At 45.1% G+C, this 13,778-nt stretch overlaps 1 protein-coding gene across 4 annotated transcripts in view; it reads right to left on the reverse strand.

Moving 5' to 3' along the window:
* epha4l (eph receptor A4, like) overlaps positions 1 to 11,950 on the reverse strand; it is a 52,571-nt gene extending 40,621 nt beyond the window's left edge. For 2 of the 4 annotated variants that reach the window (XM_019256266.2, XM_019256265.2), the window contains exons 1-3: positions 11,604 to 11,949; positions 9,839 to 9,906; positions 6,792 to 7,455 (exon numbers count right to left, since the gene is read on the reverse strand). In XM_019256266.2, coding sequence (XP_019111811.1) covers positions 6,792 to 7,455; positions 9,839 to 9,906; positions 11,604 to 11,700 — 829 coding nt within the window. In that variant the 5' untranslated portion in view covers positions 11,701 to 11,949. Of the gene's footprint in view, positions 1 to 6,791; positions 7,456 to 9,838; positions 9,907 to 11,603 lie in introns of all 4 variants that reach the window. The other 2 variants (XM_019256267.2, XM_010731388.3) reach the window with 2 other exon arrangements.
* Positions 11,951 to 13,778: the final 1,828 nt, after the last annotated feature.

Raw genomic sequence — 13,778 nt, forward strand, 5'->3', positions numbered from 1 at the left:
CTCTACCTCCCTCCCTGCCTCCTCATCTCCATCTCCTCCGCTCTACTTGGCGAGGGAGGTCCGTTCTCCCTCTCTTTAAGCACAAAGACGGTGGCAGAGGCCCTCTTTCTCTTTCATAACAGTCCACCCATGCCCACTTGATCGCTGTCCACTTCTCCCTCTGTCCGTCTTTCTCTGCCTATACATCCGTCCATCTCCCTTTACAAACTCTGCCCCTTCTCTCTCCCATCTGTCAGCTGAGGGAGAAAAATGGGGGTTTGGAGGAAGGAGGGAGAAGAAATTTTTTAAAGTGAGCGAAAGAGAAAAAGAAGGGGCACGGGAGCAAGAGGGAGAGTGTGCAGGAGTGCAGGAGAAAATGGAGGGAGAAGAAGGGAAACAGCCGGAGGAATGGGGGAACGGCAGGGACGGAGAGAGAGGGAGAAAGGAGGGGGTGAAAGGACTGCAGGGTTGTGTTGGTAGAGAGCTGGGGTATTGATTCAGGGCCTTTTGACATGCTAATTTGCTTGCTGACTGCTTTAATCGCCCCCTCTTCCCATCGCGGGCTTCAAAGAGAGGATGCTTTTCAAAAAGATGAGAGAGGAGAGGAGAGAGAAAGAGAAATTTTATCATCCTCTTAAACCCTTTTTGACACTTCCACAGCTATATGTTCCTGATGCCAGCTGACAGCCATGCTAGTAGCACTATAACAACATCCATCTTCACAGATGAAGTAACCTGTAACCTCTACATCTAACAATAGCAGGCTATTCAATATACGATGTGCGCTAATCTGCATCGTATGCTGCAGTAGTGCATCCTCGCTGTCCAATGAAAACCTCACATCTCCACTAATTTTGTCTAAGATTTAAACTAAGACGACCAGGTGTTCCTCTATTGGTTGAAAAAATAATTTCAACCGGTAGATTATCTGTGAAATGCATCGTCACAAAGCACTAAACAAGGCTGTTTTCCTTAGCTCATTAAAGGTCGACACGTTGGAGATACATGGTTTTCATAGCAGAGTGACAGTATTTGAAACTGAATTATTTATTGTGTCTGACGTGCACCAATGGATGTGCAGTCTGCAGGCTGCAACCGTGGAACAAACTGTGGCAAGTTTTACATTTGGAAACAGGAGGAAATCATTTCACAGATTTAATCGTTCATTTAAAGAAGATTTCTGGATCTGTCTCACCACTCACCACGATATATATCTCTTTTTTTTTTCTCCAGCCCCGTAGCTCTATCTATAAAAGCATACATTTTGTCATTTTTCCAGTAAATGACGTTTAGACCACAAAATCAAAAGCTGCTTTGTGGGGGCTGGGATACAACAGCAGATTTTTTTTTATTCTGGTTTTGAAAAGCTTTTATTATGCTAATTTATTTCAGATAACTCACAATGTACATTATTTCAAGGATTTAAATGACACTTGTTGCCATTTCCAGTGCAGTCATCTCACACCACTGACAGCTTCTTGCTGTTGAATCAAATACATTTGATCCATGCTACAAGCCATACAGCGTCCTACTTGCTTTACACAGTATGTACTAGCATCGTAGTGGGCAGTTTATAAAAACTTTACATCTGCATGTATTATTTAGTCTTGTAGCTGGTAGTATCTATTACCACTGGATCTTATTTTCCACAAAACGGTCGAGGCTGGGATCATTTTTTCTTATTTCTACTAAGTTTGACATGCCTCTGGCACTTTCCAGAAACCTGTGTCAGTTCCTTGAAAATTATGCAAAATAAAGCACATTGCTCCAGAAGATTCTTGAAAGGAGCCTGATTCTCATAGGAAAAAATGAGTTTTTAAAAACTCAACAAATGACTTAAAGATGGATATTCGTGGCAGCGTATCACTGCACACTGAGGGAGCCTTACAGCCATCAGTCTCGAGTCACGCTTGATCGACGGTGGCTTCCTGCCCTAAACATGGCACCGCGAGGAGAAAGAGAGAGGGGTGATGAGTGTCGAGAACTGCAAAGGGAACAAACACTGAGGCCGGACGGCAGCCCAACCAGGAAAAACATTTCAGCACCTCAGTTAATGACGGCTGAATTACCACCCTCACCCCCACCTCTCCCTCTTCCATCCAGTCAGGGGGGATTTGTGTGTGCTGACGGGATTTTTTTTCATCATTTGTGAAGCTAAAGAAGAGCGAGATATAAAAAAAAAAGAAAAAAAAAGTGAATGCTTTAAGCAATTATTTCAGCAGGAAGGGGGATTGCTCATGAGACATTTTGTCCTCTCTTTCTGTATCTGTTGTTCTTTCCTGCTCTCCGTTGGTAATAGATTCCTCGTCTCTATTCAGCAGCACAAAATGAGCCTCTCTGGTGGCAGGGAGAGTGATGAGTACATTCACCTCCATTCTGCTGCACTCTGCTCAGCTTTGAGTGTGTGTCTGTGTGTGCTAACACATGTGTGTGTGCATCTGCTATACATATTTATGAATGTGCCAGTCTACTTGAGTCTATTACTCCATGGCCTTTTTTTTTTTCTACACGTGTGTGTAAGTTTGTATGAGCACGCATGCATGGCTGTACATGTGAGTGTGTACATGCACTTATTGGTTCTTGTCACCTAAGACATCCTTCCCTGCATGTGTCTGGATTTTTATTATTCAGGTTGTGCACACACTCACTTGTGCATGTCTGTGTGTGTGTGTCTGTGAGTGTCTACGCCTGCATGTGTGTTTGTGGGAACAATGACGGGTGATGATGTTCCGTGTGCTGCTCCGAGCTGCCTCCCTCCCAGCAGTGAAGGTAATCTCATTATTCAGCCCACTTCCTGCTGCTGCCACCAGAGACAGGCTGACGAACACTAACCACCTCGGCGGCCGGAGCAGAGAGAGAGAGAGAGAGGGAGGGGAAAAAAAGAGTGTGAACGGGTGAAAATTGCGAGCAGAAACTTAGCAGAAAAATAGAGGGAGATTAAAAGGGGAAAGCGATATATGAAAAGAGGGAAGAAAGCTCATGAAGAGCCATCAGGAAATTCGAGGAGACGGAGGACAGAAGAAGCAAGTGAGCAACCGAGCAGGCCAAAAAGAAGATGCAAATACTTAATTTGTGTGTGCGCAGAAGAGAGGAAGGAGGAGGAGGAAAATAGCGCAGGGAGAGGAAGAGCAAGGGACTGAGTCTGTGTACTTAAAGCCATCGGGGAGCAGCGGGCTAAATAGAATTACGTGGTGAATTTAGAATGATGCTCCCAAGCGCATATTTAACACTGTCAACAGAGGGAGAGAGAGAATGGAAGACCCAGATACACACGCACACAATGAGCCGAGCGCAGCAGAGAAACTTCATCCCTAAAACCACTTAATCCAGCATGAATGAGAGTTTCCAGCTCAGCAAAGACTGCTGGGAATAGAAAGGGTGGCAAGGGGGGAGGTCTCAGGTGAGAAAATGCTCCCATCACACAATCGGCTACCTAAAAACACACACGCACAGATGCAAACAGGTTTTTTTTAGAGAACACACAATACGATGATAGCAAAATTAATATGATTATTTTTTGCTGTGGATCTGCTCATCTCAGTGTTGTGTGTGTATGTGTGTGTGCGTGCTGGTGATGATTGAGGTTGTGGGGTGCCAGTTAACAGCTCAACCATGAACTAGCATTCTGCAGTGTCAAATCTGTCTGTCACCTTCACGCCTGAACCAAGCTACATCCTCAACAAACACACACACGCGCCAGCAACTACAACTTGAAGGCAAATACACACTCACACACAACTTGTTGGTTTTCCTGAAAATACACACCAGGCCGCACATTCAAATGTTCTAAAAAATTTAAAATAAAAAACAAATTATAAAAGTGACGGTAATTATAATTTCCCCATAATGGCATACATAGTTCTCACTAATCTCTCCCTCCCACCCCTCCAACAGTAGGAACCACCCTCACCAGATGAGGAGCGAGGGGACTCCTTGACCCCCCACTCCCAATAGACTGCACGGGGGGGAGGTGGTTAACAGGGAAAGGGATCCCAAATGCAAACAGACAGAGCCCCCTCTTCTTAGATCAGGGGGCCCCTTGGCCCTCAGTGCCCTGTTTGCCCCTCTTGCCTTGGCCCTGGGTATACACCCGGGCCACCCTTGTCCCACCTCAAGCACAGACGCACATACGCACCCCCCCGCCGCAGCTGTCAAAACTCTGACGTCTTAATCAATCCTGGATCCACAACCCTGTCAGACATAGCAGTAAGATGGATGCAGAAGGGGGTGACCCTTAACCTCTGCCAGGGGTGGAGAATACAACTCCTATGTGCCCTGTGAGCCCCCCCTCTACCTTTTCTTCCAACTAAACATCGGCCAGCCTCAGTCGGCTCCGCTGCTGCCCCAAACAATGATGGAGGAGAGCCCATTCATCCTGAGCTGGGAACCAGGGGCCAAGGTGCCCTTGTAACCTCGCACGAACACAAGACAAGCACAGACACACAAGTATGCAAATACACACACTCACACACACTCGCACACACACACACACACACAATTGGCCTTGTGTGCACCATAGAAAACATTTAAAAAGAAAGGTTTAGACCAAATCTAGCCACACATAGTGTGAGCGCAGGTTGACACACTCTCTCATACACTTTTACAAACTTTTCAATATACAAAAAAAAAAAATAAATACTATTAACACACACACCTTACCCCACAACTACACCCTCCCTCCCCGCAAACCAGCTCCTGTCGAAGTCCCTCGGTCAACACGGTCATATATAAGAGAAGCCCCTCTCCCATAGAGCGTGTCACATTGGGGAATATTAACCAGCTCATCAGCGCACTTGAAGACTGACAGTGTCCAGCACCTTTTAACCCTTCAGTCACTGAATCTGACCCACACTGACACCGTAAACAGCCATGCGGTGTAAAGAAAGAGACGTTATCCAATTTCCAATTGAAAGTGAAATGTTAAGAAACTTTCTAAACAGCATAATTGACACTAAGAGTGACTGGAGTGGTTGTATTGGCACTGTAAACTTAAACAGACTAAAGCAGATGCAATGATATGTGAACTAAATGGATGTATTGGCTTGAAAAGCAATACCGCCAGGCTGGCAGACACAAAGAGGCTGCATTAGTCATATAAAATCAAGGTTTCCAAATCCTTTGTTGCCTTCTTTGGAGAGTAACAGCTATTTATCTCAGCTGAAATTAAAGAGGAGAGATAGGTAGTCTTGTTCAGTGTTGCAGGGAAATTGAAGTTATGGTACACAGTATAGGATCAGGGTTCTCATTCTGATTTGAAATAGGAGAGGTTATTATCGTAAATAGCATGATAGAAAGCCAATCCAGGGGAGATTTACCTAAAGTCTGTAACTAACTACTTTCTGGTCTCTTTCCCTCAACCTCCTATCTCCCTCTGCTTCTTTGAAGCCAACCCTGGGGATAGAAACCTGGCCAAAGCCATCTGAACCCAGCAACAGGAGAGATGGGCAACTTTCCAAGAGAATTCTTACAGCTCAGATGATACTTTTTGGGACAAATACACACTCAAAAACACACACAAACCCATCTGTGACTACTTGTACCCTAATGCCTCCCCACCCCCAAGCAGCCCAGCGGTACCCCTAAATCACCTAAGGTCTGCCTGTCGTGCAATTAGTCCTCCAAGATAAAGGGTCCCTCATAAATTAGGAGAGGTGTAGTGGTCCGTCCCCCTGTTAATCACCCGTGCCCAGCCTCTGACCCCTCACTGCTGTGGCTCGCTGCTTTTTGTGTGTGATGGTGGTGGGTGGCTGGTGGGGTATACCAATAAACCATGGTGGCAGAATTGGCATCAGCTCGTATGGCCAGCTGACAACTGGGCCTTGGCTTGGCAAAGTGCTGCATGTGATTCACAAAACAGCTGCTGTATACTTCGAGATGCTATCCACAATGCACTAAACTCTACTGAGTGCAAAGAAACGATCATGTTAAAATACTGTAGAGTCTATCAAAAAAAAACATTCACCATAAGAGCCTCAGCTTGAATTAATTTTTAATTTGAAAAGATCTATTGGCTTTTTTTTTTTTCTAACGGGCATTTCTAAGCAATGTTTTGAATACGCCAACAGGCCAAATGCTCTATAATGCTCCAGATTTTGAAAAAATGCGAAAAGGAGGCACTCTGCACTGACCTTAAAACCTCATCAAACAGTCTGGTATAGGATCACAGTGAGCTGAGACGAGAATAATCATCTACGAAGGGCTATTCTCCCCTACCAAATAGCACTATTTCAACCCCATCTCACAGCTGTGTATTTTCACTCTTCTCATACCTGCTTGGAATGATAAACCCTTACTCTCTCCTTCCCTTCTTCTAAAGCTGTCTATCTCTTTTTCGCAGGTTCAGCCTCCATTGGGAATATGAGAAAAAACAAGTGGGGGTGAAAGACACAGCAGTAGTGTGAACCAGTTGGAGCTCTACCATCCTATCCCAGTGTCACCAATTCTCCTGGGATGCATCCCATTGCACAACGCCTCCCAGTGGGCCCGCTAATTACTCCATTTACAATCATCATTGCTTCTATCATCTAACCAGACACTGGAAAGAAGACTGCAGAGAGTGGGAGAGCAAGGGGGAAAAAAAATCCAACTGAGTGCAAGGTGGGTGAATCGAGGGAGGAGAGGGAAGGACAAAGAAAACGAAACATGGGGGATAAAGACAAAGAGACAGAGCAAGGGGATTGGGGGGGGGGATAAATATGCGGGATACTGTATTGGCTGACAGGGTTTGAAGGGAGAGAGTGATTTATAAGTAGAGAAAAAGTGAGCCCGAAAAAAACACACAAGACAAATGTCACTTCTTTACGTGTCACTACCTTGACATTCTGCATTGCGCTCCTCGTATCCAGGGTTACACAGGCAATTCCCAATGGGCACCAGCCACTCTCCGTCAGCCCCGCAGTACATCTTGGGAACCTCTTTCTCCTCTGAATTATCCACGCATGAGCCACGAACCTCCACAAGTGAGGAGGTATCAGCTCCGGTGATGGTATCAGGAAACTGGGCTAAGTTACGCACCGCTAAAGGACATTTCTTGTAGAAGACCCTGACGGACACAAGTGCAATGCATGCTCCAACATCCTGGAAGGCCAAATAGAAACCCTTGCGAGTCAAGGCGCCCACATCCCGGACCTCTGTGTTCAGCTTCATGATGCGATCGCCGATGTCCACCTGAGTGAAGCTCTCGTCTGCAGCGATGGTATCGATCTTGCCAAACTGGTTCTCGCGGATGTAGCGCTCCTTATCGTTGTTGGATTCATAGTAGTAAAGATTGAAGGTTTCCTTGCAGGTCCCCATGACCCCGGGGAGGCTGTTGCAGTCTCGGAGGGTGAACTTGATCTCAATGTAGACGCGCTGGGCACCGCCTCGGGGGATCCAGTCAGTGCGGAGCCAGTTGTTCTGGTTTGGCTCCATGACGTTACACACCTGGTACGTCCGGATGGGAATGTTCTTTTCATCCATAATACTCACTTCCTCCCACTGGGGAAAGAACAGAACATTAAAAATGTTACAAGGATATTCTTAAACCTCTGAATTGCAATCTGCAAATGATTTACCTATGTTGAACTCCAAAGCTAGGTGTGAGTATATTCAGAACATCGGGAAAATGCAATAACATTGTCGAGGCAGACTTGTTAAAGGTTAAGAACATCAGACAAATATGCAAACTAAATGCTCTCGCATATAACTGGGAGTCTGCCTATGAATGAGAGATACTGTGCAAAAGAGCATGCGAGAAAGATTAGTCAATATTTGAGTCCCAGCAGAGCAATTAATTGATGGCTAAACTTAATGCATATTTTATGAATGGCACCTAATAGACTTGTTAGGTCCTAATATAGAATCTTAAAGATATTAATATTCATGGCTTCTCCTCAACTGCAAGAAATGAAATTTGTAATTAGTTCTATGCCTCAGTAATGCCTACAGTTCAATTACACTCACACACACACACACACACACACACACACACACACACACACACACGCACACAGACCTTTATGGTAAAGGAATGAAAACAGGAGGATTATGTGAATGCAAAAACTAAAGGTCTCTGAATCAATGCTAATGATCTAATGTGTGCCTGCTTTCTATCAGCATACATGATGGGGACAGAGAGACAGAGGCACACATGTTCACTGCTGTTGTTAGTATGAACTCAGAAGAGAGGGGGTGGGGGGAGGTGACGTGGGGCGCATGGATTACGTTATCCAGCGCAGCCTGGCTTATTTTTGCCAGGAGGGAATGTTTGTTTTACTTATGATAAAGTTCCCCCCTCTCCACAGATCACTGTTGAGCAAATACGAGCATGTCTTGAGAGGCTCAAAGCAGTGTGCGCTCCCTTAGGTTTTTCACCGTGTGTTTTAAATAGAGTCTTTGACTGAGCTGTGCTGTAAACAAGAGCAGACAGGCCTTTGGCTGCTGTAGATTCTAACATTTAGAAAACTAAAAAAAAAAAAAAAAGTCATAATGGGACAGTGGATGATAATGCTGCCAGATTTGATATGACGCCTTATCTTAAATAATCTGGTTTAAAGACTTATATCCTCAGAGGAGGGTTGGATAATGCTAAACATAGCTGTGGCTGTATGATTTGAGTAAATGTCTATCATTCCCTGCTGTTCCATCTCTGCTTTCTCCTTCTTCAGCCCCCCTTTTGTTGTGGAAATCAAGCGGCGCTGAGATAAGGCTGCACCTTTCCCCGATAGCGGTGACGAGGGAGAATAAAGCCAATTGGTCATAATGAGAGGGTGAATGCAGACTTGCCGGGCATGCCAGGACCCTGTCAATCACTTGTTTGTGATAAAATGGTCATGGGGATGAACCTGAGCACAGCACCGGCCAAGTTCACTGAGGTAAGCTGACGAGCAGAGCCTACAACAGCTGCACGAGGTGAAATCCTGCTCCCCTGGGTTTGTATTCATTAGTTGACATGATTGTTGCTAATTTGTATTAATTTTCATAAAACACTAAAAGGCTCGTCTGTGCTCATCAGCACATTTCTGGCAGTAGAACAAATGGAGGAAAAGTACTTTCCTCCGTTCTTCCTATATGACCCTAACCCTCTAATGCTCACAACACCGTGGCCACTCTAGGCCCAACTGCAGCACCCATTCCTTGTCTTATACCAGTCACAGTAGATATCCCAATTAGACCGAAGGATCATGCATTTGGTTGACCCTACTCCACGCTGTTTATAGCAAGATCCAGTCATCCTGCGGCAAGAGCTGAACCCCACTGCACTTTCCCCCTTATTCATCCATTCCAGAGGACCCTCTCTCAGCTGCCAAGTCCCTCTCCCTCTCCCTCTCCTCGACTCAATGGTGGAAAGGGATATAAAGTTTCTCCACAAAGACCGATTCAATCCGCCATCTATTCAGGAAACCTGACGCCCGCTGCAGTATCGGCCCCTGCATCTGACCATTACAGAGTGGTTAGAGAGAAGGGGAGCGAGGAGAAAGCGGAGCAGGGGCTGAGGGCGAGGGGGGGTTGCCTATAGACTATGGTTCTCAAAGTGGATTCCGGGGACCCCATGGGGTCCTGGAGGGAGCTCCAGAGGGTCTCTGTACACAACATAATGGCAAATTCTAATTTCCTCATATTTTAGTGTAAGATACTGGAAATAGTGCCTTGATCCTCACCCTGAGTTTAATATCCCTACAGTGCAGACAGCTGCACAATAAATCATCAACAAAGATATTCCCATAAAGGGCTCAACAGGACAGAATCTTATCAAAGAGGGCTGTGTATCTGTTTGGCGGTCCACTCCAGAGCTCCTGCCAATAATAGATATTATCTCTCCATTTCTGCTCAATAGGGGACCATGCGTCCTAACAAGGGGACACTTCTTTGCAATACTCACCCCTCCTTCTGTCGGATTGGCGACCCATCCCAGTTCCCCCTGTACGGATCTGGAGTCCAATAACGTGACTGGAAAACAAGAATGGCAGAAGTGAGCATGTAGTCTTAGTCCATCTATGCAACATCAGCACTGGCATGTATAATCCACTTAAATCTATCACACAGGGGGAGAAAAATTAGTTGTTAAAAAAAAAAGTCTAAATGAGGAGAAATAACAGTTAAAGCGATTTATCAAATTGAAAAATATCCTCATGATGGATGTGAGAGCAGAGAGAGAAAAGAAACGAGAGGCCATCGGCTCTTACAAATGATAAACTTGTAAATGTTTTGTTCTGCGTATTTCCCCGCTGTGCTTTACGCGCGACGTCTTGATTGATTTTCGTTCAGATTTTCTACTAAAGACAAATGTGTTTCCTCGGTGCCTTGAAAATAATTGTTTTAAGTATGTGTGGTGCGATCGGAATCAATTAGAGGAGCCGTCTGGATAAACTTGCCGAAGAACAAAACGCATTTGAAATGCGCCTAACAGACAGACAGACAGACAGACAGACGGACAGAGACACAACATTTTCTCGAGAAAAGGTCAAAGATTATGTCTGTGGAACATTCATCAAAAAATATGCTGGGCTGAATTAAATGGCACGGAGTATATCTAAATCTATTTTGGGGGTTGTTTTGATTTCGACGTGACAATGCCAAACTGCAGAGTATAAATGAATAAATATGCCAGTTATGTAAGTCTACAGTATAAATAATTAGGCACAATACAGCCTGATCCATTTTAAATCAGAAACATTTCTTCATTTTTAAGTTAACTCAGTCCGTGGCGCATCATTGTGGACTTTGTCAAACCGCCGAGCAGAGAAATAAAAACATAATTCTGCAGGAGTCCACACATCCCAGGGTGTTATTTTAAATAAAATAAACTTTGTTTATCAGGGTTTGCACTGGAAAGTAGGATATAAGCTGTATTGGGCCTAACATTTTGGAAACTGGATACACTGCGCTCCGGGACCCCGAGCAGGCAACTCGCGAAACCTTCCGAGCTCCTGTTTTGTGTTGGTCAAACCGTACTCAGGTTAAACATTTTGCAGCTTTCCAGTAAACGTGTACCTGCTGGAGCACAACCGAAAATGATTTGTTAATAACTGCTAATCATTCTTTAATTGGGTGTAATTTCGCTCTCTGAATTAGTTTTTATGTCATTCCGATAATTCTCTGAACATTTCTGAAATTGATAAATAAACAGCCGCTCGTTCAGTCGGATGGGTGCTGGATTTGCGACTCTCTCACTGACATTAAATGTACTTCATTTTTGTTCTACAAGACGCGTCTGCCAAGGTAGATGCTGCGCAATATTAAACTGCTTTTTGAGCCGGAGATCGGCTTGACCTTCTCTGTTAACAGAGAGATCAGTACGCATCGGGGGCTACAAGTATTCCTGTTCCCAAAAGCTTTCGGGCGGCTGGCATGATCCAAACCCGAGCCGAGACCAAAACAGCAGATGCGCATTTGGACAGAGACTTCTCGTTCCAGTTTTTGTTCACAGAAAACCCTACAAAAGTCGCTGCGTAAATGTGACCGTCAGTGTTTTCCACCATTAAACTCATCGCGGCTCCAGGCACTCGCAACTAGGGGCCACGAAGTGAGGCTCAGCAGCGCAGACATACACACACACACACACACACACACGGTGAGAGACGGAGAGACGGAGCGGGGATGAAGTCAGAAGTCCGCGGCAGTTATTTTTCTTCCAACAACCTTACCTTCATTTGGGGGGTATATCCGTGCCGGCGAAACAAATGTAGAAATCCCAAAAACAAGAAAGGTGGCCGTGAACAAAATCTCTGCCATGAGTGCCATTTGTGTCGTTGTTCCGTTTTTCTCTCCTCTTTTTCTTTCGTTGCTCTTCTCCCAGATCCTGCTCTCTCTCTCTCTCTCTCTCTCCCTCTCTCTCTCTCTCTCTCTCTCTCTTTCTCACTCACCCCCTCTCTCACACACTCACTCTCCCTCTCTCTCTCTTTCCCAGTGGAATATGGATTGGAAGCGGACAGGGGAGAGAGACGCAACGAGCGCACCACAGCCAGTAGGCGGGTCCACTCTTGTGCGCTCTGACGCGGACCCCGTCAATCCATATAGGAAACGTAATGGAGGGGAGTGGGGAGGGGGGAAATAATCATTAACTGCCCCCACTGCACACACACACACACACACACACACAAACAACTCACTCTCTCATTTACCAGTGGGCACTAGAGACGCGATGAGGTGGTGATAGTGTGGCATTTCTCCAAGACATTTGCCACGCAGGTACAAAGGCGATGTAAAATCCACCATGACTCTGTGAGTCACCGATTGACATTACACAAATAAACTGCGGGGGGAAATGTCCTGTTAGTCAACAGTGAAATGAATGGGAAGTGAGAGTGTGTTTACTGTCCAGAGTGTGTTTACTGCTCAGAATCTAAAGTTTGTTTAAGAAATAAAGTCTGCCATCGCTTTCTCAACTTTGAATGTAAAATAGAAACTGGCCCTCAACTATATATTTATATGCGTAAATGCAATGCGTCAGTTTTTGTCCTCTGTGTTCCTCAGCAGTCACACTGTGCTGATCCTGCATGTAGTCTGGCTCCAGTCAAGCGCAGCGCTGTCCAAGGTGAGCCGCATCAGACCAAGGTCGCCACCTAGCGGGGATACTGACGCCTGTTCTGCCTCCAAAATTGGATTAAATAACAAGCATGAGCATGACCTCCCTAACATTACATGGTATTGCACTTTGTGAAATTGACAATGCCTGTTTTGTGATCGGCGGTGAGCTTGTATTGGATTATTGTCACCTGCAATTATTCTAATATTATCAAGGCTTTATGGGCATTTATGGAGGAATGTGCACAGATCCATCAGAGCGGAGGTGGTGTTGTGGAGCTGCAAAGGTGAATGATGTGCAGGAATTGATGTTACTTCTGTAGTTTTTTTTCCTTCAAACAAAGGCTGCTTTGTTCATGTTTTAGAAAAGCCAGCTGCGTTCAGATTTGGGGTTTTGCCCAGGGTGCTCTCACTCATTTATGTCCTCCTACACAGGTCTTCTATTGCTCCCATGAGATGGGCCCGTTGCTGGGGCAAACAGGCAACCTTTCAACGATCTGCAGAGGTGATTGTCACCGTGTGGGCAGGTTAGGGAGTTCTGCATGACCACACAGTCATGAAGTCATCGACTGCAGATAGGTTTCCACAATCATAACTAGCACCTTTATATTATTGTGTCTGCTTTAGGTAGGAATGTGGCCTTTCACAGATTACAGAGACGTTGATTCAGCTGGAAAACATGTACCCTTGTTAAAGCGTCCTTGGCCAAGTCATTGGATCCATATCAGCTGCAGGGCTGAAGATGGGAAGTCAAAACAGATTTACATCACATGAATCCAAAAAGTATCTCGGTATTATGTGAAACGTACACTCTTGAAAATTGAAATAGACATGCATGAATTTTAAATTTAGGCGGCTTCATTTGTCTTCAAAAACATGTTTGTGATGGTGAGGCAGTGCAGGATATAAGATGTTTTCTTCACGCTCGGCAGGTATCTGAATGCCCTTTTTTCCACCCAACTCATTACAGCATCATACATATATATGAATGTGTCTTTGTGTGGAAATATTGTCTACAGCCTCTAGCATCCGCATTTGGCAGATCCCATGCACTCTAGTTCCCATGCCTTTTTGTAACAGTCACACCAACCTCAGGCTTCCAAGACTTGGCTACAATATATTTATTTCTGCCCATACAAGGAAACATCTAGTAGTTTTCTCATAGGGGTGATCTCACTGCGCATAGACCTGCCTTTGTCTCAAATGCTTCTACAGACATAGTGTGGCTTTGTTTTTTCCTTTGCAGATGCCACTCCAAGTGATTTTATGTATAACTGACCTGAAAAGTCAACTAT

The sequence above is a fragment of the Larimichthys crocea genome, chromosome VII, assembly GCF_000972845.2.
Source record: "Larimichthys crocea isolate SSNF chromosome VII, L_crocea_2.0, whole genome shotgun sequence".
Lineage (NCBI taxonomy): Eukaryota > Metazoa > Chordata > Actinopteri > Sciaenidae > Larimichthys > Larimichthys crocea.